Source organism: Chrysemys picta, chromosome 4 (genome assembly GCF_011386835.1).
Source record: "Chrysemys picta bellii isolate R12L10 chromosome 4, ASM1138683v2, whole genome shotgun sequence".
Lineage (NCBI taxonomy): Eukaryota > Metazoa > Chordata > Testudines > Emydidae > Chrysemys > Chrysemys picta.
The window spans coordinates 140227252-140253825 of NC_088794.1; the positions used below are offsets into that span (position 1 = coordinate 140227252).

General features: G+C 39.4%; 1 protein-coding gene across 17 annotated transcripts in view; it reads right to left on the reverse strand.

The window, feature by feature from the left end:
• The window catches only part of SYNE2 (spectrin repeat containing nuclear envelope protein 2), a 284849-nt gene that overhangs the window by 125659 nt on the left and 132616 nt on the right, over positions 1-26574 (reverse strand). For all 17 annotated transcript variants that reach the window (XM_065593763.1, XM_065593775.1, XM_065593774.1 and 14 more), the window contains 13 exons: positions 23849-25970; positions 22370-22692; positions 21164-21308; positions 19643-19858; positions 18944-19209; positions 18003-18171; positions 14022-14177; positions 11765-11905; positions 11227-11409; positions 10007-10144; positions 7541-7726; positions 6310-6432; positions 4461-4643 (listed from right to left, as the gene is read on the reverse strand). In XM_065593763.1, coding sequence (XP_065449835.1) covers positions 4461-4643; positions 6310-6432; positions 7541-7726; positions 10007-10144; positions 11227-11409; positions 11765-11905; positions 14022-14177; positions 18003-18171; positions 18944-19209; positions 19643-19858; positions 21164-21308; positions 22370-22692; positions 23849-25970 — 4351 coding nt within the window. The remainder of the gene's footprint in view (positions 1-4460; positions 4644-6309; positions 6433-7540; positions 7727-10006; positions 10145-11226; positions 11410-11764; positions 11906-14021; positions 14178-18002; positions 18172-18943; positions 19210-19642; positions 19859-21163; positions 21309-22369; positions 22693-23848; positions 25971-26574) is intronic.

The window sequence follows — 26574 nt, forward strand, 5'->3', positions numbered from 1 at the left end:
AATATTTAAATAAATGGTACTCTATTATTGTATAACAATGTGATTAATCGCGTGATTAATCGCGATTAATTGTTTTAATTGCTTGACAGTCCTAATCTTAAAATATGAGAACAGTGTCCCTCTTATATGGGAAGTCAGGACACCCAGCTATCCTCTTTATACCCTCTAACCTGAGTGTTATTTATATAGCACTGTAGGTATGCATAGCACTCCATAGGCCAAAATACAAAGATAAAGGATCAAATTAATCCTTGGTGTAAGCTGATTGATGACCTAACCACAAGGAATTTACAAACCAACAGCACCTAATTCCTTTTTGTTTCTGTTATATTTCACTATGCTTTGTTATGCTGGAATTTAATCATGATTGCGTCTGACGAAGTGGGTATTCACCCACGAAAGCTTATGCTCCAATACATCTGTTAGTCTTAAAGGTGCCACAGGACCCTCTGTTGCTTTGATAAAATTATTAGGATTGTTCTATTACAATATCACGTGATATATGTAAACCGAGAGTAATATATACATAAACATTCATATGCCCCTACACAGTTAAGTATTCAAAATAAATACCCAAGTGTTTTTTAAAAAAATAAGAGCACATTATTTCCATTCTGGTTGCCTTTACAACAGAGCACTTACTAAATTTCTGATGCACAGTTAATAATAAAATGTTCATGCTTTAATACACTTCTTCCCTTGTAATATCTTCGCCAGACAATAGACTTATATTAGACTACACTTGCTTTCAACCTACACAACAGGACTGGAGAGTCTTTGCTGCACAGTATGACACCCAAGTTGCCAAGAAATGCAATTTTTCCAATCTGTTTTCTAATGAAGAAATCTCATTTAAAAATTGAGTTAGATTTGTAGGAGATAAAGGCAAAGAAGCTGGATATGAGTCAACAGTGTGCCCTTGTTGCCAAGAAGGCTAACTGCATATTGGGCTGCATTACTAGGAGGAGCATTGCCAGCAGATTGAGGGAAGTGATTATTCCCCTCTGTTCGGCACTGGTGGGGCCACATCTGGAGTACTGCATCCAGTTTTGGGGGCCCCACTACAGAAAGGATGTGGACAAATTGGAGAGAGTCTAGTTGAGGGCAACGAAAATCATTAGGGGGCTAGGGCATATGACTTATGAGGAGAGGCGGAGGGAACTGGGCTTATGTAGTCTGCGGAAGAGAAGAGTGGGGGGAATTTGATAGCAGCCTTCAACTACCTGAAGGAGGGTTCCAGAGAGGATGGAGCTAGGCTGTTCTCAGTGGTGGCAGATGACAGAACAAGGAGAAATAGTCTCAAGTTGCAGTGGGGGAGGTCTAGGTTGGATATTAGGAAAAACTATTTCACTAGGAGGGCGGTGAAGCACTGGAATGGGTTACCTAGGGAGGTGGTGGAATGTCCATCCTTAGAGGTTTTTAAGGCCTGGCTTGACAAAGCCCTGGCTGGGATGATTTAGTTGGCGTTGGTCCTGCTTTGAGCAGGGGGTTGGACTAGATGACCTCCTGAGGTCTCTTCCAACCCTAATCTTCTATGATTCTATGGAAATGCCGAGCATAAACATTATATTGCCTCCAACAAGTAAAATGTATTTCAAAGCAGGAAAACTTATACCTAAGGGCCCATCTGAACCAATGGGAACCATGTAATAATAATACTTTGCATTTGAATAGCATCTTGTATCTGAGGATCTCAATGTGGTTTGCAAACTTAGCTTCATAATATACATCTACTTCACAGGCCTGCCACCACCTCCATTTTACAAATGTAGGACATCAGAGGCTCACACAGGAAATCTGGGGTAAAAAATGAACAGGACACCTAGGTACATCTTCACCACAAGATGATGCTTCAACACTGAACACTGAAGTACACTGCTGCAGCCCCTGGAGCCCCAGCCTTCCCCCAACTATAAGAATGTGCATACCTTTTGGCATATTCCATACCAGCACCTCTAAATCTTGGGCATATAAGCACACATCTAGGATGATGTCTACCTTCATATGCTAACAGCAGCAGGTATGAATTGCCAAACTGCCCAGCAGTGGAACAACAGCCCCTGAGGTGCTAAAGCACTCCCGTTAATAGAGAACAGTTTAAAAGGTGTGTTTAAGAAGAAAAAAACTTTTGTTTGATGACATCATGCTGAGAAATGCAGAGACCCATCTTATAATATATGGAGATATACCTATCTCATAAAACTAGAAGGGACCCTGAAAGGTCATTGAGTCCAGCCCCCTGCCTTCACTAGCAGGACCAAGTACTGATTTTTGCCCCAGATCCCTAAGTAGCCCCCTCAAGGATTGAACTCACAACCCTGGGTTTAGCAGGCCAATGCTCAAACCACTGAGCTATCCCTCTTGGACTGTTTAGTCCTGAGCCTCCACTCTCCTCCTCACCCAGAAATATTCAAAGATTCCAATGCCAGAATGGACCATTGTGATCATCTAGTCCAGTGGTTCTCAACCAGGGGTACGCGTATCTGTGGAGGTACGCAGAGATCTTCCAGGGGGAACATCAACTCATCTAGATATTTGCCTAGTTTTACAACACGCTACATAAAAAGCAGTAGCGAAGTCAGTAGAAAATTAAAATTGCATACGGACAATGAGTTGTTTATACTGCCCTATATACTATACACTGAAATGTAAGTACAATATTTATATTCCAATTGATTTTATAATTGTATAGTAAAAATGAGAAAGTAAGCAATTTTTCAGTAATAAGTAACAGAGGGGTAGCCGTGTTAGTCTGAATCTGTAAAAAGCAACAGAGGGTCCTGTGGCACCTTTAAGACTAACAGAAGTATTGGAGCATAAGCTTTCGTGGGTGAATGCCCACTTCATCAGACGCCTGATAGATTTCCATTCCATATGGCTAAATGCAGTGCCCTGCATGGTGTCAAGTGGCATGGCGTCTGATGAAGTGGGCATTCACCCACGAAAGCTTATGCTCCAATACTTCTGTTAGTCTTAAAGGTGCCACAGGACCCTCTATTGCTTTTTTCAGTAATAGTGTGCTGTGACGCTTTTCTATTTTTTTGTCTGATTTTGTAAGCAAGTAGTTTTTATGTGAGGTGTAACTTGGGGATATGTAAGACAAATCAGACTCTGGAAAGGTGTACAGTAGTCTGGAAAGGTGCAGAGCCACTGATCTCATCTGACATTCTATATAACACAAGTCATAGAACTTCCCCAAAAATAATTCCTAGAGCACATCTTTTAGAAAAACATCCAATCTTGATTTAAAAATTGTCAGTGATGGATAATCTACCACAATCCTTGGTAAATTGTTCCAATGGTTAATTTCTCTCACTGTTAAAAATTTACACCTTATTTTCAGTCTGAATTTTTCTAACTTCAACTTCCAGCCATTAGATCATGTTATATTTTTGTCTGCTAGACTGAAGAGCCCATTATTAAACATTTGTTTCCCCAGTGGGTTCTTATAGACTGTAATCAAGTACATGGTAATCTTCCCTGTGTTAAACTAAATAGATTGAGCTCCTTGACATATTGTCTAATCCTTTAATCATTCTCATGGCTCTTCTCTGAACTCTCTCTTGAACATCCTTCTTGAATCGTGGGCACCTGAACTAGACAGACTATTCCAGCAGTGGTCACACCAGTGCCAAATACAGAGGTAAAATAACCTCTCTGTTCCTACTCGAGATTCCCATTTATGCATTCAAGGACTGCATTAGCCCTTTTGGCCACAGCATCGCACTGGGAGCTCACCTTCAACTGATTATCCACCAGGACCCTCAAATCTTTTTTAGAATCACTGCATCCCAGGATAGCTAACCTCTATTAGAAGTCCAGTTGCAGTACCTAATATGAGGTCAGGTCAGGAGATATCCAGCTTCAAAATGATAAGCAGTACAAGTTACAGTGGAGGAAATTGGCTCATTGTGCTTTACTGATAAGAAGAGATGACATCCTTTAGAAATAACTCCTTCAGCAACAGACTATTCACATTTTCATAATGATTGATAAGGTAATTAAATTACTCTAAAATGCTAGCTATATAGAACAAAAATATTTCTATGTTCTGTATAAAGTTGTAGGATCTGAATTTCAGCGGTGCTGAGCACCTGCAGCTTGCATTGACTTGGGTTGCAGGAGCATAGGTAGTCAAGTGATATAACAATTAACAAAGCCACTGCTTTTGTGCAATACCAAAAACTACCACAAGGTGCCATGAGGCATTAGCTATCTGGGAAAAGAAACTCGCATCACTTTTAGCTGACTTCCAAAATTAAATAAACATCAAGACAGTTATAGCATGCTTTGTCCTTATATTAAATTACACAGCAAAACCAGAGATAAGAGACCTGGCAAGTGTACTATGGTCCTGCCTTGACAATCATGTCTCGTCACCAAAGAAATTATTACCAATTTAGGGAATTTTGTATGAAATTTCAGAACAAATGAATCTGATGTCAATGCAAGTACTTTACCTCCAGTAGCTCATTTTGTTCCTTGGTACTTTTTTCTAACATTTTCAGTTCTTTCATAAGTTGGCCTGTTCTTTTGAAGACTGAGAGAGGTTGCATTCTCATTCCTGGTAACCTAAGACCTTCTTCGTAGCCCTTTATCGCAGCAAGGGTCTTCTGCAAGGGACTGATGTGGCCAAGTATAACCTAAAAATGTAAGTATAACCAGAATATGCTATGAAGAAGAAGCAATGATCACTTTTGTCATGTTGTTAAAAAGTTCTCTTATGTAAATTCTGCAGGACTGATTTTGGACCTTCTCTCAGTTTACCTTCAGAGAATTTTTACCTCAGAATGTTTTCAAAAAATATATGAGACTGTACAAACCAAGAGGAGTGTGTCATGACACTTGCAGGACAGGGGCCACTGGGACTATTTCTGTCCATCTTGTGGACCTGAGGCGTATTGTGGAAATGCTGCACGTTACTGAAAACACATATGCAATTAGCACAGAATATTCTACCTGATAAATAAGTGCAGACAGAAAGTCATGTCTAATGTACTATAGTTTTACTGAGTTGTTGGGTAATTTTAACATTTCAATGATCTCCATCAATTTCAGGTGAAATCTGCATGACTCTGTGTAAAGGTTGCTGGACCTGTTTATTACCTTATCACAGAGTCACACAGTCTTCATCAGAAATTGATGGAGCTCATTGAAACGTTAAAATTACCCAACCACTAGACTTGCTTTCAGCAGGTTTCACTAAAATGGTGGTGAAAATGGGTCTAACTAGCAGAACCCTATCTACATTATGGTTCACAAGTGCTCAAATCAGTGGGAATGTTTTGTATATTTCTCTAATGTGGACAAAGGCTACAAATCGGGAAGGAAGAATACTGTTTTCAAGGTGAAATATTTCTTCACAATATTAATCACTTCTCCATATACTTTAGCAGCTACAAGTGACCTCTGGGTAACAGAACAGCAAACATATGACCAAACTTTCAGCTTTCCCCTTAAACTGAATCCACAAATTTTGCATGTAGATGAACTGAAAATGTGGCTTGTAGACACAGGGAAAAAATAATTAGAAAATATCTTTAATACTTTGATTTATTGTACCCGGGGATGGAAGGCAGAACATCCTGGCCAAAATATCCTTGCAATGAAGTCTTGAATTGATAAATAATCATGGAATTATAGAAATGTAAGACTGAAAGGGATTTAGATAATAAGACTTTGCACATATATACACTTTTCCATCCGATGATCTTCAAGTGCTTTGTAAAAAACAAATGAATTTGCCCTTTTGAGGTAATATAATCACCTTCGTTTCACAAAATGAGGACAATAAGGTACAGAGAAATTAATATCAACTTTTGCCTCAACTTTTGAGTGTCCAACCTGAAACCTAGGGCCTGATTTTCTGAAGTGCCAATTGCCTGTAGTTTATGTTGATATTATCTAGAGTTTGGATGGTCAAGACCTCTGAAAATCAGGTCATAAAGTTTCCAGAAATGGAGACACCAAAAATTAATGTGCACTTCTGAAAATTTAAGAATAAACAACTTGCACAAGGTCACAGAGGAAATCTACTGCAGAGAGAAACAGAACACAGATGTTCCAACTCGTAGTCTCATGCATTAACCACAAGGCCACTTAATTTAATTGTGAAAAAGTTCCTTCAGCCTTTGGGTTATGGGAATTACAGCCATAATTTCCATAATATACCTACTCATTATTGTCCTCAAAAGCAAGTCATGCATCATAATAATTTGTTTGCATTAATAAGCCATCTTCATATCTGTGAAATGTGTTGATTTGTTTATTCAATGTAAGAAAACAAGGTTTAATAAGATACATACACACCTGTCCATGTCTAAGATGCTCTTTAGGAGAAAAATCTAATATATCTTCTGTTGACAAGATCGTCTTAATTTTGGCAACATTCTTCCCTATCACTTTCACTTCAGATTCAATGGCATCCACCTCCTAGATGTTTTGAAATATCCAAAATATTTGTGGACTATGAAATTTCATTTTACGGCCACATGAATTGTTATTGTGTTTATTATTGTTGTTAATAAATACCAAATAAATTAATGAATTACCAGGTCTAAATTTTATCAAAATTCTAAATACATTGTACTCCAATAATTTAATTGGAAGTAAATTTTCTTCTAATGCAAATTAGAACCACAAAATGTGTGGCTTTGATTTAAATGTTTCATATTAATAACAAATATTTTCAAGCTGCCCTTCAAACATATATAAATAAAACAATTTGTATTATACAATATGTTTTGACTGGAAACATATCAGAAAGAGGTATTAAACTGAACCTTACTAAAAAAATAATAATTATGTACAATATCAGAGATTGAATGCTGCTGCATTTACAGTACATTCAACAGGTATTGCTGATACAGAAGCTAGTTGCTATCAATCACACTGTCTTTCACAGGCTCCTTGTCATAACTCACATAGGGAATTCGGTATTAATGGTCAGCTAGTCAGGTTTAATCCCTGAGTAGGGAATCAAAATAACCTTGAAGTCACACATGAACTACTCTTGGGCTTGTATACATGGGGAAGTTTACTGGCTGAACTATTTTGATATAATTATACCCACACAGCACCCTGTACGGACATTGTTATTCTAGTATAAGATTGCCTTTTTCCAATTTAGCTTATGTTGCTTTGAAACTGTATGAGCTAAACCAGAAAAAGGCACTCTATATTGGTATAACTCCCCATGTGCACACTATTATTCTGGTGTAACTCTAGCAGAATAATTATATAAAAGTATAGTTCTGCTGTCAAATTTCTCTGTGGAAACAAGCCCTTTGAATAAGCTAGTAATAAGCATTGTATTTCTCCTCCTCATAGAGACAGAAGGCACACCCCCCAAATTATTTTACTATTTCTCTTGAATTTTACAGCTTAATTATCACATTGGGATTTTTTTTTAAATGATGCATTTACCTACATGTTATTCCTATTATTAAAATGAGAATGCTTGCATTCTAATGGCAAATAATGTATACGATCTAATGAAACATCAATAAAAGGCTATTTTTTTCAGACTACCCAGACTTACATCAGCCGTGTGCTGGATCTGTGGAAGAATTTCCACTATCTTTTGCTGTAAAGATGTTACTTGACCATTTACTTCATTTATCTGTTGCACTATATTTTCTGTTTCAAAGATTACTGATAACTCATCCAGTTGTGAATAGATGGTATGTAGAAGATTTTGCTTTTGTTCTGAATCTTCCAATGCCATCTAGAAAAAATAAAATAAAAACATCACCATGTTTGAGGCACTTAGATTGCCTGATTCACTGATGCACCTCAGCTCAGATACAAACCTCGTTGCATTCTCAAATACTTTGGCCTTTCAGCCCAAAACATACTAATGTTCCAAACTGTAAAGACTCTGTTTAAATGCAATAATGTAATCCTTGGATTAACAGGAGTCAGTGAAACTTTCATAGAATTTTGCATTCATATTTCCCCTATGGCAGATTACACCCTCTATAATATAGAACAACCTACCATGGAAGGCTACAATACCACTAGTAAAATCCGAGGCACAGCAATGACATTCTGATGACTTTTTACATAAAAAGTCATGTCCTGAGAGCAAATGATTCTTCTGGGCTAAATTCATGCCTTCTCGTGCCAAAACTCAGTCCCTGGAAAAATCATGGAGCAGGTCCTCAAGGAATCAATTTTGAAGCACTTAGAAGAGAGGAAAGTGATCAGGAACAGTCAGCATGGATTCCCCAAGGGCAAGTCATGCCTGACTAACCTAATTGCCTTCTTTGATGAGATAACTGGCTCTGTGGATGAGGGGAAAGCAGTGGACGTGTTATTCTTTGACTTTAGCAAAGCTTTTGATACGGTCTCCCACAGTATTCTTGCTGGCAAGTTAAAGAAGTATGGGCTGGATGAATGGACTATAAGGTGGATAGCAAGCAGGCTAGATCATTGGGCTCAACAGGTCATGATCAATGGCTCCATGTCTAGTTGACAGCTGGTATCAAGCGGAGTGCCCCAAGGGTTGGTCCTGGGGCCGGTTTTGTTCAATATCTTCATCAATGATCTGGAGGATGGTGTGGATTGCACCCTCAGCAAGTTTGCAGATAACACTAAACTGGGAGGAGTGATAGATACGCTAGAGGGTAGGGATAGGATACGGAAGGACCTAGACAAATTAGAGGATTGGGCCAAAACAAATCGGATGAGGTTCAACGAGGACAAGTGCAGAATCCTGAACTTAGGATGGAAGAATCCCATGCACTGCTACAGACTAGAGACCGAGTGGCTAGGCAGCAGTTCTGCAGAAAAGGACCTAGGGGTTACAGTGGACGAGAAGCTGGATATGAGTCTACAGTGTGGCCTTGTTGCCAAGAAGGCTAACGGCATTTTGGGCTGTATAAGTAGGAGCATTGCCAACAGATCGAGGGACGTGATCATTCCCCTCTATTCGGAATTGGTGAGGCCTCATCTGGAGTACTGTGTCCAGTTTTGGGCCCCACACTACAAGAAGGATGTGGAAAAATTGGATAGAGTCCAGCGGAGGGCAACAAAAATGATTAGGGGGCTGGAGCACATGACTTATGAGGAGAGGCTGAGGGACCTGGGATTGTTTATTCTGCAGAAGAGAAGAATGAGGGGGGATTTGATAGCTGCTTTCAACTACCTGAAAGGGGTTCAAAGAGGATGGATCTAGACTGTTCTCAGTGGTAGCAGATGACAGAACAAAGAGTAATGGTCTCAAGTTGCAGTATGGGAGGTTTAGGTTGGATATTAGGAAAAACTTTTTCACTAGGAGGGTGTTGAAGCACTGGAATGGGTTACCTAGGGAGGTGGTGGAATCTCCTTCCTTAGAAGTTTTTAAGGTCAGGCTTCATGAAGCCCTGGCTGGGAAGATTTAGTTGGGTATTGCTTTGAGCAGGGGGTTGGACTAGATGACCTCCTGAAGTCCCTTCCAACCCTGATATTCTATGAACTAAGATTTCACATACAGAAACCAGTCTTTCCACCATTCTGCCCCTGGCGTCAAATTCCCTCTGATAATGTTACAAAAACCTGACACTTGAAAGAACTTACAACAGTCCACTTTAAAGTGCATAAGGAAACTGATTTATGAATCACAATTCACCTCAAAATGCTTTAACAAATGCACAAGAACCAAACAACTGATCTACTAATTCTAGATCAATGCACTGTTTACTAAAAACAACAGTATGACTTGTAAAATCTGATAAACTGTAAAGCAGTGCAACAATAGACAATGGACAATAGACAATGGGCAGGACACAAAGTTTATCATTTTCTGAGACAGATCTATCCTCCTATGGCTGCTGACATTTTTTATCACTGTGGTCATTTTTCACTGAAGTTCACTGAAGTTCAAATTTTCAGTGGACTTCCTATTTGTACCTAAAAATTTTGTTGGTGCAAAATCCATACCTACATGAGCAGGAGATACTTAGAATAAGCCACATAGTTTTTGTAATTTGGGCTCCGTGTACAGAAATTTTGTATATACACTTACTTGAAGGGCTTTGGCATGTTTACTCAGGGCTTTTGCAGAGTCATTTTCAGCCTCCACAGTTAACAAGCGATTGGTGGTTTCTATCCATAACTGCATGCTCTTCAAGAGTTCCTCATATTCCTCCATCTTACTAGTGGCCTATAAAAAAATACTTATAAACGTATGTTCTGTAACACCGGAAGTTAACATCCCTTATAAATGAAAGACTAGTTATATTTATTAGTAAGTTCTGAACTATGTGGTATTATTCTGCTCAAATCAGGGTTAGCACATTTGACTGAGAAAACAGAAAATCTGAATTCAATCCCCAGCTCTGCCACACTTTGTGTGTGACCTTGGGCAAGCCACTTAATTTACCTCAGCTCTATCTTTAAAATGAGAATAGTACTCTCCTACTTCTTAAGGGTGTCGTGAGAATAAATCCATTAAGAAGTGTGAGGACCATATCGTATTTATACAGAGAGAAATCCCTAACTGTGAATGATGGAAGGCCTAATTCTCCACTGGCATCCACTAAGGACTTACATCAACAGAGTTTGGCCTGATTAGCTGAATGACTTTTTAGCTACATTCTGGAAAAAAAAACACATTTAAGGGGGAAAATTAAAGAACACTCAATATATTTTTGTAGAGTTTGGTGAAATTAACCTGGCTATGAAATAAAGAAGCAGGATAAAATGATCAAAAACACTTGAATGCTTTAGGAGTTTAATTCCCAGTTTTATAAGTGATTTAGGCACTTAGGCCAAGATCTTCAAAAGTATTTAAGCATTTAACTCACATTAAAAGCAGTGGGAGTTAGGCACCTAAATACCTTTGAGAATGTGGGCTTAGGAAGCCTAAGTCCCACTGAGACTGCAATGAGACTGAGGCTAGATCTACACTGGGGGTGGGGGGCACAGGGGAAATCGACCTAAGATACGCAACTTCAGCTACGCGAATAGTATCTTAGGTCGATTTACCTGGTCGTGAAGACGGCGGCGAGTCGACCGCTGCCGCTCCCCCGTCGACTCTGCTTCCGCCTCTCGCTGCAGTGGAGTTCCGGAGTCGACGGCAGAATGATCGGGGATCGAAGATGCGATAAATCGATCCCCGATAGATCGATCGCTAGACGTACCCTTAGGCTCCTATGCCATGCAGGCCCTTTTGAATTTTAACCATAGTCTCTACTTTAATGTCTGATCCTTTATTAAACCAAACACTTGTAGCTTTGCCTTTACCTTGTTTAAGAGTGTAGTTCTACGCTCAGCATGTTGTGAGACCTGCTGGTACTGCTGCAAAGGAATCATTAAGCTGTCCATCCATTCTTGTGCGTGACATGGATCCTTTTCTGCTATATCCTGCACTTCTGAGTCCAGTTCATTCAGTTTGTAATGCCAAAGATCTAGCACATCCCAGATTGTCTGCATATGAGAATATGGTAAAAAAAAACATTAAGGTGAGACCTAATTCTGACAGGATACATATCTAATTTAATGTTTCCTGTGTGGGGCATGTGAGTTTTGAATTTGCAAAGGTTCATGAACTCATATGACTAGTACAGAATGTTCTGTATCTACCCTGGGTCACCCATGCCTAAGGCAAATAAGAAAAAAAATCTTTTACTGTGAGCTGAAAGGTTTTGAAAGTATTCATCAAGTAGATGCTTCTGCGTATGCAGGCAAACACAACAGAAGGTCCCTTGACAATCTCCTAAATCAGATTCAGTAACTGGACCCGCAGTCTTCAGACTCAGAAAAGGGACTTTTGAGACATTACCTTTTGAATTTCCTTGGCTTTTGCAATGTTTTCACTCTTGTGTTGTAACATCTTTTCAACAGCTTGCAGGCCATTGTTAATATTCTCTACTTTTTGATTCATCGCATAATGAGGAGAGCTCTGCAAGATTTTGGTGCTAACCTGTCATAGTAAAGGGAAAAGTTATGCAGGTAACAAAGATCTGTTTCTTTATTCATAATGTCTCACAAAAAGTTTCAGAATTCTTTGTATTACTTCCTTGACAAGTCACATAAGAATGTAAAGGCAGAATTAGATTTGCTGTGAGAAGCAACAGTAATATGGTGTTGAGTTCATGGGTCATTCAATAGTTTCATCCCACTAAAATGACAGGTGGAACACTGCGTTAAATACAAATCAATAGAATATAGTACAATATTGGGTCACGTCTGCTGGTTTCTGTTCTGGCCAGCAATGTAAGGCTAGGTCTACACTACCCGCCTGAATCGGCGGGTAGAAATCGACCTCTCGGGGATCGATTTATCGCGTCCCATTGGGACGCGACAATCGAACCCCGAATCAACGCTCTTACTCCACCAGCGGAGGTGGGAGTAAGCGCCGTCGACAGGAAGCCGCAGAAGTCAATTTTGCCGCCGTCCTCACAGCAGGGTAAGTCGGCTGCGATACGTCGAATTCAGCTACGCTATTCACGTAGCTGAATTTGCGTATCTTAAATCGACTCCCCCCTGTAGTGTAGATGTACCCTAAGAGATACAACCTGTACTAGGGAAAGGACACACTCCAGCTCCTCACTCTAAAAAATCAAAACTGAACTATTATCTGCCAGCTGATAGCACTGTTTTGCCTGAGAAATACATATCAAGGTTTTACACATTTCCATTATATTAATGCTCAGATTCACTACAAAAATAAATAACTTTAAGGCCCCAAAACCATCAAGTGCAGAATCTCTCTCAGCAGAACTCCTCAGGAACAAGAAATAGGGATATTGAGTACCATGATTTTTGGGTAAGTTGTGGTAAAATTTTCAAAATTGCCTAACTGATTTAGGAACCTAAGCCCAATTTTTTTAGAGAGACTTCATTTAGGACTAGTCTGCACACAAAAATTGTACTACATTAATTATACCACTGTAGTTAAAGCAGTACACCGTCCTTAGTATGGATGCAGTTATACTGGTATAAAGATGCTTATACTAACCAGCACAGCTTACAGGAGTATAATTTATACCGGTATAACAGCATCCTCACTGGGGGGTGTATTGGTATAGCTATTACAGTAAAAAAATCATGCTCCTATTTTAAAATACCTATACTGATACATATCAGACCTTGGGCTTCCAAATGCCTTAGTCACTTCTGAAAACGGGACTGAGACTCCTTAATCACTGGGGAGCATGAAAGCAGTGTGCACCAGAGAGGATACATTTTGTTCTTTTTCACCCCTTTTATTAGAATCAGTAAAAATGATTAAACAATATAAACAACAATAATTCTATGCTTCTAGGGTTAGAATTTTATCTCAAACTTAATAGACCAGTCTGATTCTCTTTTTCTTCTTGTTTCACACCCTGCAGTCCCTCTTAAAACTTTGACAGCTTTGCTCTAGAAAAATAGATGATATTTCATGTATTATGCATGTATTGTACTTGGGGAATACTGAAAATACTGAGACAATGTTAGTTATCTACATTAACTGGCAAGTTTTTTAGGGCGCCACAGTGCTCCAGGGGTTGCTATAAAGAATTATGGCACTAATAATACCCTGCCATGTGTGCAGCTCTGTTTATAAAAGTATTTGTTGAACTTCTTGATGGCTTTGAAATGCCCACAAAACAAAGACATATGTTTTGAACATCTCTTCTCATCCAGCTGTGTATGATACCATGATGAGGTTTCACACTTATTGGGAAACAGAGGATAAAAAACACTATTGGTCAAGTTTAAGAATAAGATTGAAGGGAAAGAGAACAGTGGTGTTCTGGAAGGTATAAAAGAATGTATATGCTTCTTAGCCTTACTGAATCTGCCATTTCTTCGTGTAGCTTAATTAAAATACATTTTATACCCTAATTTGTTGATTGCTATAATATTTTAAAAGGATACAGAGGTAACACATGCAATTTATCTGTAGTTTATATATTTGTACTAAGTGTGGAATGCAAGTAAAATTAGCATTTATACCAACTAACATTTTCAACTGACACTTGTAGTTATGGCAATATTATAGCGTAAAAACATTCTAAATAAATAAATATGTGAATTTCACAAATTATTACCTTCTCTTCTAGGTCTTGTAATGTTTTCTTGCAGTCTTCCAACTGTGTTTCAATATCTGCAGGAACTATTGTATACATTTCTGAATACTTGATTCGTAGTTTCTCCATAATATCCTTAATAGTTTGATTATCTCTGTTAATTATACTCTGAATCTCCTAAAAACATTTCAGAGAGGTTTCAGCACTTATAAAACACCAAAAACTTAAACTCAGTAGGAACTAAATGAGTCTTCTACCATGATGTTGATTTAAATAAGTTGTTTTCACATTACAAAACCTGACTTGACAACCTATGCTAGCAGATTAAACCTGAGATATATTCACTGGTTTAGACAAATGATGCTTTTCAATCTGTAAGAATTAATTAAACTTGATACCACTCCATGTCAAACTATTGTTCCAGTAATACTTATTGACAGAAATAATATATGATTAAAACGTTAAAGTGCTTCTGTGATTTAATGTTCAGCTTTGTGACATTCCTGTTTCAATTACTCAATTTTTACTTTCAAAGAAGTTTTAACAGTTTAACATTATTCTAACAGCTACATTACTATAATAACAACACAAAGACTGCTAAAAGCAACAGCCTCGAAGCTGAAGTGTCTGTTTTCATGTAATTATGTAGAACTGCAGAGCAGAGCTCCTTTCAAAACAGTGTGTTCCAGTTCCGTTGAGGAATGTAGGTTTTGTGAGACAAAAGAAACCTGAACAACTGTCTGCAGCCTGTGGCCTAGAAACAAAACCTGAACGAAGTCCTCTCACAGAAAGAAGGAAGAAGAAACTTGTTTGTTAGGCTTTCTAAAATGTCAGGTTGCAAAATTTCTTGTTTTTACAGTTACTTTCCCCTACTCTCTGCCATTTTTGTGAGGTGTCAAATGTTAAGTAAGTTATTGGGCAAAGTGATAAATTCCTATTATGCACTGAGAACTTTTTATTTTACTGTTAGACTATGGGGTGATGATTTTTATAAAGTTTAACCATTCCCCATTAAATCCTAACCTCCATTTGGGAATCCTGTCCCACACCTAAGTACCATGCAGAGAAACACGGTATCAATGGATGAAATTACCGGTAAGTTTTCTTTCCCATTTTACTGTGACAACTGGGTCCAACTGTAAAGAACATAAAGCATCTGTACACCAAATACACCACAAAGAAGCTTACTGTAACAGTACCACAATTAAGGATGTGCCAGTATTTATGGGCTCCCAAATAACCAGCATTTAAAAGAAAACAACTCTCTGACCTGCAGTAAGCAGAAAATATCCCTTTGTAAAATGGACTTCCATATCAGTATATAAATACAAACGTGCAGTTAATACTTTTTAGCTGCAAAATTGTGGTCCATAAAAGCTTCCCAATTTTGTCCTAAAGAACTAGATAATAATGATGATTATTATTGTTTGTATTACTCTAGCACCTAAGAGTACTAATCATGGACCAGGGCTCCACAGTGCTAGGTGCTGTACAAACAGAAGAAAAAGATGGTCCCTACCCCAAGGGGCTACATAACATTACCTCACTATCTGCAGCTTTATCCTACACGGGTGCTACTTTAAAACACGGCCAACTGCTTTAGATAGATAAATAAGCACTGCAGTTCATTTTTGTCAGTATTTCATAGACTAGAATCATAGAAATGTAGGTCTTGAAGTCCCTCCCCCTGCATTGAAGCAGGTTTAAGAAACCTAACTGCAGTAGCCAAGGTGTTTCTTATATTAAATATAGGAAAGAGAATATTGCACATATTATTCTTATATATATTTATTTTAAGTGAAATTGGGGGATTTTTCAGTACTCTCAGTAGAAGGAACACTGCAAATACTGAGGTTATGTTATTTAGTCAACTAAGGAAACTGACTTTTTTTTTTTTTTAAAGGGCATTGCTGATTCTTTTGCCCTCCAATTCCTGGCAGTGGTATTGGGAGTACTGTCTACACTGCTTCATTTTGCCAGGGGCATCCCTCCCGGTCAGTTTTCCACCCCTCATTCAGCTACAGCAAGCACAATGTAAGGAGTACAGCAGGAATTTAGAGGTGGAAATGGTAGCCTTTTGCTCTTGGATACTATAAAAACCTCACTGAAATAGCAGCATTGGCCTGCAAGTACTTACAGAGTGAAAAACAATTCTTACAGACAAGTTTGAAAGATTTCATAACAGTAATGCTAGCTCATGAACTCCCTAGATATGTATTTGCGTATTCCACGTTGCGTTAACTCCCAAAGAAATCCCCAAGCACATTATCACCATTCTCATATGTTCGTATGTTATTCCCTGCCCTCAACCCTTCGTCATCTTGTCTCTTCCAGACTGTAAATTCTATGGGGCAGCGATTGTCACTCTGTGTTTGTACTGCACCCAGCACAAGTGAGCCCCAGTCTTCACTGGGGCCTTCAGGGTCTACCATAAATAAATGTATATTATAATATTAATCGTCAATAACAATAATTAATCCACATAAGGGAGTTTGTGAAAGAAAACTACAGTTTAAATAAGCCACTCATGCAAGGTTAACAACAAATACATCTAAATGATATAAAGGTTTTAGAAAATGTGTTAAAACCCAGCTGTAAATCTAAGGGCTTGTCATGCACTAACTCTGTATAGACAAGCTGGGGTGTAAATCTACAGCGCAGTAGCTTGCCGCACACAAAGTCACCAAGTGGACCCAGCTGCTGTGCACTAAAAACTTTGTGATGCATTTTGATCTACTGCTGTTTGAAGTGGATTACGTTTGAAACAACAGGAGGTCAAAGTGCACTGCAGAACTTTTAGTGCACAACAGCAAGGTTCATATGGCCAGTTAATGTGTGGCACGCTACAGCACTGTAGATTTGCACCCCAGCTTGCCATGCACGATCTCTCGCTGTATTAGGGTTACCATATTTAAAAAATAAAAAAAGAGGACACTCCACGGGCCCTAGCCCCGCCCCTTTCCCACCCCGGCCCCGCCCCAACACCGCTCTTTCCCTGCCCCTTCCCCAAAGTCCCCGCCCTAACTCCCCCTCCTCCCTCCCAGCCATGCGAAAAGGGCTGCCCGAGCGCTACCGGCTTTACGGTTTGCCGGGCAGCCTCCAGACCCTGAGCCCCCGACCGGCGCTTCCCCAGCGCAGCTGGAGCCCGGGAGGGGGAGCGCCCAGCCGGGGGCGCAGGGTCTGGAGGCTGCCCGGTAAACCATGAAGCCGGTAGCACTCGGGCTTTGGGCAGCCCCTATGCCTCCGGACCCTGCGCCCCCGGCCGGGCACTTCTCCTCCCCGGCTCCAGCTTCTCTGCTCCGGCGGCACAGGGTCCGGAGGCACGGGGGCTGCCCGAAGCCGGTAGCGCTGGCTCGGGCAGCTTGGCTCTTAAACATAGCCGAAGTCTGAGTCCGGGGAGGAGCAGAGCAGCCGTGGGAGAGGAAGTGCCTGGCCGGTATTTTTCCCGGACATGTTCGGCTTTTTGGCAATTCCCCCCCGGGGTTTGATTGCCGAAAAGCCGGACATGTCCAGGAAAAACCGGACGTATGGTAACCCTAAGACTCTGTATAGACATGCCCTAAAACTGAAGGAGGTTGTGGTCCTGATAATGATCTCACTTACAAACATTTTACACCAGTGTAATCCATTGACTTCAGTGGAGCTACTGCCAAAATACACTGCAAGAGATCAGAATCAGCCCCTTCGAAGATATCCTTGGGCAGGATGGGAGGAATGAGAAGATGCATATAAGCTGAGCAGCCATTTCTAAGTGAGACAGGATTGGCTGAGTCCCTCCTTAGCATCAGAACAGGCCTCTGTAACTGTGGCACATGATCAGGTCGCAAAGCTCTAGCTGGTTCCAAGCCACGTACTTTGTAGAGCCAAGGATTTGGTCCGCATCCCACTGTGCTTATATATTTTGCCACTGATTTCAATGGGAGCAGGCTCCAGCCCCCTGTGTGAAATTTAGTATCTAAAAGCAGAGACCAGCTACATACAATGTGACAGTCTTCTACTCACTTCCAACCGTGCTGCCTTTTCAGTAGAATCTTGTGACTCTCCATCACCCAACAAAAATGAGGCCTTTTGTAATGAACTCCTCACAGCATTTATTTCTTCATTAATCTTGTCTCTTTCCTGAATCTCAGACTGCACAGATTTTTTATGTTTTTGAGCCTTTTGAGATAGCCTTAAAAAAAAGAAGATTTGCATTGGGAAAACATTAATTATTAGTCTCAATATTAATTAGAAAGTGAAATATTCCAAAGAGTATTCTGCAAAATTAAATGCTGATATTTAAAAATATACATTTAGAACCAAATCTGTGCCTTAAAATGCATGTCTATATTTTGGCGTGCTTACTTTTTGGTACTTAAGTCACTTTTGACTTCACACTCTAAGTTTCTTTACATATGAATCTTCAGATAAAAGTAAATATAGTATGTTTAGTCAAGCAAATTGGGTAGGTCAGCCATCTAACTGTCCAATTTAGGCTTGACATAGAGCTTTCACACTTACAGCTGAGATGTAGAGACACAGGCATTGAAAAGTAAGTGCACAAAGATTTAGACATCAAAGAGCAAGCATGAAGAAACACAAAAGTGTACAATTTTGCTCACAGATTTGGTAACCAGGTTGAGATCCCTTTGAAAATCTGGTACATGATGCAGTAATGAAGTGATAAAGATAAAATTTTGTACACAAATACACAGACGGAGGCTGATTTTCACAGGTGCTGACACCTGCAACATCCCTTCCAGTCACTGGGAGCTGCAAGTCCTCAATACCTCTAAAATTCAAGATTTTACATCTTTCACATAATTTTAGCCCATATTTGAAATCCATTAAACTTTTTGAAACATTTTCTTAGTACGAAGAAAACGCAAGTGAGCCAAGTAAAACATTCTGCTATTAAGTAGTTCTGTGTAAGATGTTTTTGCAGTGTAGTTTCTTGCACGTACTTTTTACATCGATCTTGCATTGAATGTATCTCGTATCGAATGGGAACGTCTGCTTTTCTCTCAGTGCTTTCAGGCACATTCAGAATGCTTCTTATACGATGAAGTAGTAAAAGCAATAACAGTTGCTCTCTGTCCATGTTTTCCTCATAACAGTCCACATAGTCTAGCAATTCTGAAAGTGCATCTGTGGAGGCCTTCTCTTTCTCTTTAGGACTTTCCGGTAGTTCTTCCTGAAGATTATCTAGAATTATTGCTTGCCGTTCCACCTAAATAAAGAATACAAGTATGAGATAAAGTGCACTTTCTTCAGCATTTCACATTATATTATGTCCTTGACATGCATATCAAACTCACACTAACAGCAATGGGAGCTCAGTGTGTGGACTGAGAGCTCAGGGCTTGATCCTGCAGGGTACTGAGCACTTTAGTTCTGATCCAACAAAGCACATAAGCACATGCATAGTTCAAACCCAATGAGTAGCCCGACTGAATTCAGCAGTTCAGTCTATAAATGTTTACATTAAGAAAAGGTAATAGATAATGGGACAGTCAGATGGTGTAAACTGACATATCTCCACTGACTTCAGGGGAGCTATACTGATTTTCACCAGCCAAAGATTTGGCCCCGTAATCTTCTTTAAGCATCCTGTTTTGTTATGTTTGTTCCCAAAATATTCTACAACCCGTTAAGCCACTTACTTCTTCATTGACAAATTTCCATTCCTGTTTTAGCTCCTCGCAGTTAATCTCCCATTCTTTTGCAGCCTCGAGCAAACCAAGCCACTTTCCCCACAGTGCTGACACAATCCTGACCAGCGTGCAGTCACTTCCTTTGCACACCATGCTCAGGTCTCTCGAGTCCCGTCTCAACGTCATTAGATCTTCTTCAGCCGAAAGAAGGTTAGAGACCAAAACCTTGATACAAATAATAAACAGAACAATATTGCATATCAGGATATCTAATAAAACAATTCCTTACAGGATTAGTCTTCTGGGATCAATAACAGATACTTTGTTGTCTGATGCCTAGATACTAAACTGATAGCCAATTTTATATCAGATAACATAAGGCAGACCGGGATAAACCAGACAGACAGAGAGAACTGGGCAAGAGTTTGGAATATATAACAGTGGAAACAGAATTTGCTTATACAATATCTACTATAGAGCACCAGCCTAACCACTTTTTACTTTATCCTCATAGTAGCATGGTGATAGCCACCTAGCTAAGGTTCAACATCTCTAACATCTCTAACTTCCCCAAAAAGAAACCAATCCACTTGAGAGGTCATAGGCCACATCTCATTTTGAGTAAAGTTTTTCTGGAAGTTTTAAAAAAGCTCAAAAAGAGAATGTTAACATTATTGGGTGAAATCTTGGCTCCATTTAAGACAATGGCAAAACTTCCACTGATCTTCATGGGGCTAGGATTTCACCCCCAGCATTTAAGAAGGTTCCTTATACACCTCTTCCCCGATATAACGCGGCCCGATATAACACAAATTCGGATATAACGCGGTAAAGCAGCGCTCCGGGGGGGCGGGGCTGCGCACTCTGGTAGATCAAAGCAAGTTCGATATAACGCGGTTTTGCCTATAACACGGTAAGATTTTTTGGCTCCCGAGGACAGCGTTATATTGAGGTAGAGGTGTATTTGACTTTTTGAACATTCTCCTTTTTTTGGGATCTTTGTTTTGTTAGTCCTGCAGAGAAATGCCTTTTACCAGGAATGAAGGGTGGGGGGTTGTTTTTATTTTCTGGGGGATTTTTTTCACAGGAGGAGTAATTATTGGGGAATTACAGATATAAAATATAAAAAGCCTGCGATGGGGTGTACAATACAACAGTAGGCCAGAAAAGGATTAAACTAGGGATTCTTTAACACAGCGATGTGAACAGGAGGCCAGGCCTTAGGGAAGTAGGAGGGAAGGAGAAAACAAGGTCAAGGATCTTCTGGGTCTAGGCCCCAGTCAAGAAGCATGGAGGAACTTGTGCTAAAAATAATACATTTGCATGGATACAAAAGTATCTGAAACACAGATAAAGTTTATTTGGTAAACACTATGATATATACATCATATATGGCCTGTTTAAACCTAACCTCAGGAAAACATAGGCCTATGAACTCCACTTCTACTCTTTGTGTTTCAAGACCTAATGAGTCTGTTTGGATCATTGTTTTGTACAGGGGTTTTGTAGCTACTTCAGAGACACGCTTACCTTGCTTCGTTCCAAGTTCTCCAGAGCTTCCTTATAAGACCTTGGAATTTGGGACAAAGATTGTCCAAGAATCTTTTCCAGTTCATTAAGATTAGCACATACCTTCTCTTTGATTTTTGTGTAGCTTTTGTATTTTTCAAAGCACCTATGAAACACAATTAGCAAAGTACTCAAACTTTACCATAATTCCTCCTTGCCTCAGTTTTAATGCACAGTGTAATAATAAATGTAACAAACAAACATATCTGAACAAATATATCTTTTAAAGCAATACTTGCCGAATATTTTAGGTTTGATATCAAAAATTGAGGCATACAATGGCCTCCAAATACCAATTATTTTTTTTCTTTTACCCACCACCCTATTGCAAAGAAAAAATTTATATGAACATCTACATACACAATTGGTGTGTGTGTAGGACCTGAAGACTTTCGTGCTGTCCTGTTGCTCAGCGGGGGAGCAGCCCAAAAGAAGAAGAATTCAACAAGTCCTGTTCCCAGAGTTGCTTTTCACATTATTATTGACATAATCAAAGACATTAGATCACAAGCAAAGAATTAAATAAACAAAAAAAGCAAAAAGATCAAATGAGCTTTCGGTACACGTATCTGAGGGCCGGGAACAGAAGACACTGTGTTTTGTGTGTTGATTTTGCCTTGACTATCTCCAGTTACACCTCTACCCCAATATAACGCAACCCGATATAACACGAATTCGGATATAATGCAGTAAAGCAGTGCTCCGGGGGGGCGGGACTGTGCACTCCGGCGGATCAAAGCAAGTTTGATATAATGCGGTTTCACCTATAACGCGGTAAGCTTTTTTGGCTCCTGAGGACAGCGTTATATCAGGGTAGAGGTGTACTAGAATGGCCTGTGAAAGGGGCACGTTAGGCTAACTGCTGTACCAGAGGCAAAGCCTCGGATTATGGAGATGCTCTGTCTCCCTGTTTGATCCCTGCACCAGACTCAGTGCTGACTGGTATACTTATTTGAATACGTTCAAAGCGAATGCTTTATACATTAATTTAAATAAGCCTCGTCTAGAGTAATTTTCACACATTAGAATAGCATCTGGGAACAGCATGTATTTGCAGAGAGCCCTTTTTATTAAACTATAAGGATCCATCACAGTAAAAACGAGATTCCACATTTACTGTCAATCATCTTCCTTGTATCATTGCCTACATAGATCACTTAAACCTACCTCTGCATATCAGTTCTCTTTCTTTGTGCCTTCTCCCTTAGTATTGAATTCTTAGTGACTAGCTCACTTAAAGTATTTTTCAGTTGTGATTTGGCACTTGGTTTAATTATGTTTTCCAGTTTGGAGGTCAGATCCTCTATGTCTGCCTTTGCAGACTCAAATTCTTCTTGTTTCCAATGTAGAATTTGGCAGGACTCTTCTAGGCTACCAAGATCAACTTTTGCTGAGAGAATTCTGGCTTCATATTCTGTGAGGAGATCCACAACCCTTTGGACAGCTTTGGTATAAAGTTTAACATTCTCATGAGCTTCATCTATGGCATTCTGAAAGCATTTAAGAGACAAAATGATCAATCAAGAAAAACTGCAGGACACAATGGATTGCAAAACGGCCATTTCAGAGAAATGACATGAGTCGGCCTGGCAGGTGATGCTCTCAGAGGCCACTGGGGGTATGTCTATGCAGGGATAAAAAAACCACCGCTGGCCTGGGTCAGGCTCAGGGCTGAAAAATTGCTGTGTAGACGTTCAGACTTGGGATGGAGCCCAAGCTCTGTGACTCTGCGAGGATGGAGGGCCCTAGAGCTCATGCTCTAGCCTGAGCCCAAACATCTACACAGCAATTTTTAGCCCCATGAGCCCGAGTCAGCTGACCCAGACCAGCCGGGGGTATGCCACAGGGCTTTTATCCCAGTGTAGACGTACCATGGGACAGAGTCAGGAAGCATGGTAAGTACACGACACTTTTGCGCCAGCAAGTCATAGCAGAGTGTTGCAATCTTAGAATGACTGATCACACTCACAGTCGCAGGGTGAGGGCTGAAATTTCAGCTGTTGCCAAAGTACTGTGGGGTGGGGGCGGTAGGGACCAGGGCTTTGTCAATGGAAACTGCATTCCTGACTAAGGAGTGGATGAAAGACCTAGAGCCCTCACACAGACTTGGGAAGGTGAGGATACCTGTGCATATTACCCTTAGTAATGTCCATAAAGCAAAGGAAAGCTCACATGTGTATACTCAGGACTGCTCTCATCTACCCAAAGGGGCCATAATCCATTCCCAGACTGCACTTTTCTGTGACCTCTCCCAATCCCTTCCACACACTCAAATATATGTGGCTGGGGATTCCCCCAAGCCAGGGAAATGACAAGCAGGGTGGATATGGCAGCTTTCTGCTCCCTGTATGCCACTGGAATGGCGCAAAAGAAGTGCAACAGGCCAGAGAATCTGGCACTGTTTGATTATAATAAGTTTAACACAAATAATTTCTTCGTTCATTGGCATCATGATCTAAAAAGTCACCAATAATCCAACCACTCCTGAGACGGCTATGAAGGTTTCAATCTTAATCAGTGACTTGATTTAATAGAGTATCTACAAGTCATGAAAATATTAACACTGTAGTGAGGATACCCCTGGACAGATAATCAAGACTTACAAAAGGATGTACAATCTTATTTACTCTTACTAAAGATACTTACTACACGGGAAGCAATATCTGTCTTCAGCTGTATTTCAAGATCTTCCAGTTCATCTAATTTTGCTTCTATACCAGCAATAAAATAAGATTTTTCTTCTTGCTTTTCTTTCTCTTTACCCATTAGATCTTTCAGGGCACAAAATTCTGCTTGCACCGTGTCTCGCATTGCTTCACAATGCATCTTTTCATACTGAATTTTTTTCATTTCCAAGTCTACCAGAAGAGGCTGCTGAAACTCAGATTTAATCTTCTTTATGGTATGTAATGTGCATTCCAATTTGCTCTGGAAATCTTGTTTATTTACATACTCTGCCTGAAGATCCACTATCATGTTTTGGAAAAATTGATGCAACTCATCAATATCTTCCTCCAGTCTCTTTATTTGCTGTGTCTTAGCCTCTTTGAGTGATACATCAAAGACTTCATTTATATTTAATTGATTTACTGCCTCCTGGATTAAGTACCTGATTTGTTGAACTCTGCGGCACAAAATTTGTGCTGATATAAAATTGGTTTCTGTGGAAGAGCCAGGGCTATTTGTTAGTATGTCAGCTTCATTCTTTATACTGGATGTCATGGCCTGGATTTCATTTAGCAATGCTTGATGCCTGTCATATTCTATAACAAAGTTGTCAAAGCATTTAATCTTCCCTTCAAGTTTATTTTTAATCTCAAGAAATAGAGTTTGCAATTCATCATGGTGTGAAGTGTCCCAATTTAGCCTTATAAAGTCAAATATTTCCTTGTACTTCGTTATTTGTATCAAACTAGATTGAACAGCTAAGGTTCTCTCTTTAAGCACATTGAGTTTATCCTTAACTTCTTGTTTTACACTTAATATTTCCTCTCTCTCCAGTTTCAATACATCACACCATAGATCATTAAGCTCCTGATGCAATGAAGTTATTCTTTCAGAGAGATCTGTGTAGACAGCTATCTTTTTTTCCACTGTATGGCATTTATTCTGGATTAACTTCTGTATTTTCCTAGCTCTATTCCTAAGGCATCTTAATTGGTCAGTTAGAAATAATTGTTCGAATATGTTTAGCTCCTCATGTGAGTGCTCACTCTCTTGGAGATGTGATGAGATGAGACCTTCCATCTTCTGTATTTCCTTTGAAAACTCCTTTAAAATAACATGTAAATTGCCTAGCTCAGAGCACGTGATTGTTTGATTTATGTCAGGAATGGTCAGTGTCTCAGCACTTTGAAGCTGGCTGTGAACTCTTTCTATGTCTGCAATAAGCCTCTGCCTTTTTTCCAGTTGGAATTCTAGCTGTTGTAATCTTTGAGCTGATTTTAAAACAAGCACCTGGTATGAATTCTGTAATTCTTGTAACAGGGCGCTCAGGTCAGTAACTTCCTCTGGATTCAAATCAGGAATGATACATTGGGTCTCATCAGCCAGTGACACAATAGTAGACTCTTTGTCTATAGCTGCACTGTTCACAGCCTTGCAATTTCTGATCTGTATTTTAATATCATCTGGGAAAAGTGCTGCCTTCTGATCAAGAGAAAACAATGAATCTTTGACCCATGATATATTCTCTTTCATCCTTCTCATGATTTCGTATTTCTTGGGATCACAGCTAAGGATCTGAACATCCTCCTGAGGAGTTTGGTGCTCCAATACTTCCAACTGATTCTGCAAATCATTTATTGAATTTTCCAAAGTTTTCTTTTCTTCCTCACTCCAAATCCTTTTTATCTGCAGCTCAGTGCTTCTTTTTAACAAAGAAACACTGTGTTTAATGGCTTGTAGCTCTGAGGTCCAAAATACTGGACAATTGGTTTTTTGTCCATCTGGGGAACTCAACCCAGCTTGTAAGTGCTGCTGGTGCTCTATCAACTTTTGAATGTCCTGTGCTTTGTTCATGAGAAGGTTAAATTCGTCAATTTCTGACACAAGTTGATAATGTTTCTTTTGCACTGATTGCTCTATGTGTTCCCACCATCGCTCAAGTTGTTTCACTTGGCTTTCTGTTAATTCCTTATCTATGCACGTCAGATACCTAGATAAATTATCTTGTTCAGTTTTCAGCTTGTTTAAAGTGTCTCTCTCCTTCTGTACTGAATCCATACATTTTTTAATTTTCTCCAGAACTGTGTTGCTCATAGGGCCCCTGTCAATAAAATTATCAAGATTTAAAACAATCTTCCAGAATAAGAATTAGAAGAATTAGACACGTTTTTAAATTATAATTTTGTTGTATACCCACCAAACAGAAAATTATTCACTCAGAAAAGTAATGATTATGCATTTTCATTTTTTTAAATTTTCTTACCCTGGTAAATTATACTTTTTACAATATACAGTTATTTCCCATGTAATCCCAGGAAGAGTTGACTAACCTTTCCAATTACTGCAATAACAATAACTTCCAGTGTATGAACTGCATAGGAATAATATTCACTAACGTAATGTGTGCAGTTCTTTAGAAGAGTTATCTTGTAGCACACTTTCAAAGCTAAACAAAAAGTAAACTTCAATAACAATATTAAATCAGTTGTGGGTAAATTAACACTGTTGTATAGTAACTTCCAATGTAAAAATAAATCTAAAGTTTGGAATCAATTATAGGATTCCCATTTATTGAGGCTGAATCAATCTATTTGATTAAATCAATAAGACTTTTGCTCCTAAGACTGCTTTTGAAAATCCTACCTTAAATCCATTTAATAGTTTATATTTTAATTCAATTCTGGGCAACCACTTAAACATAAACA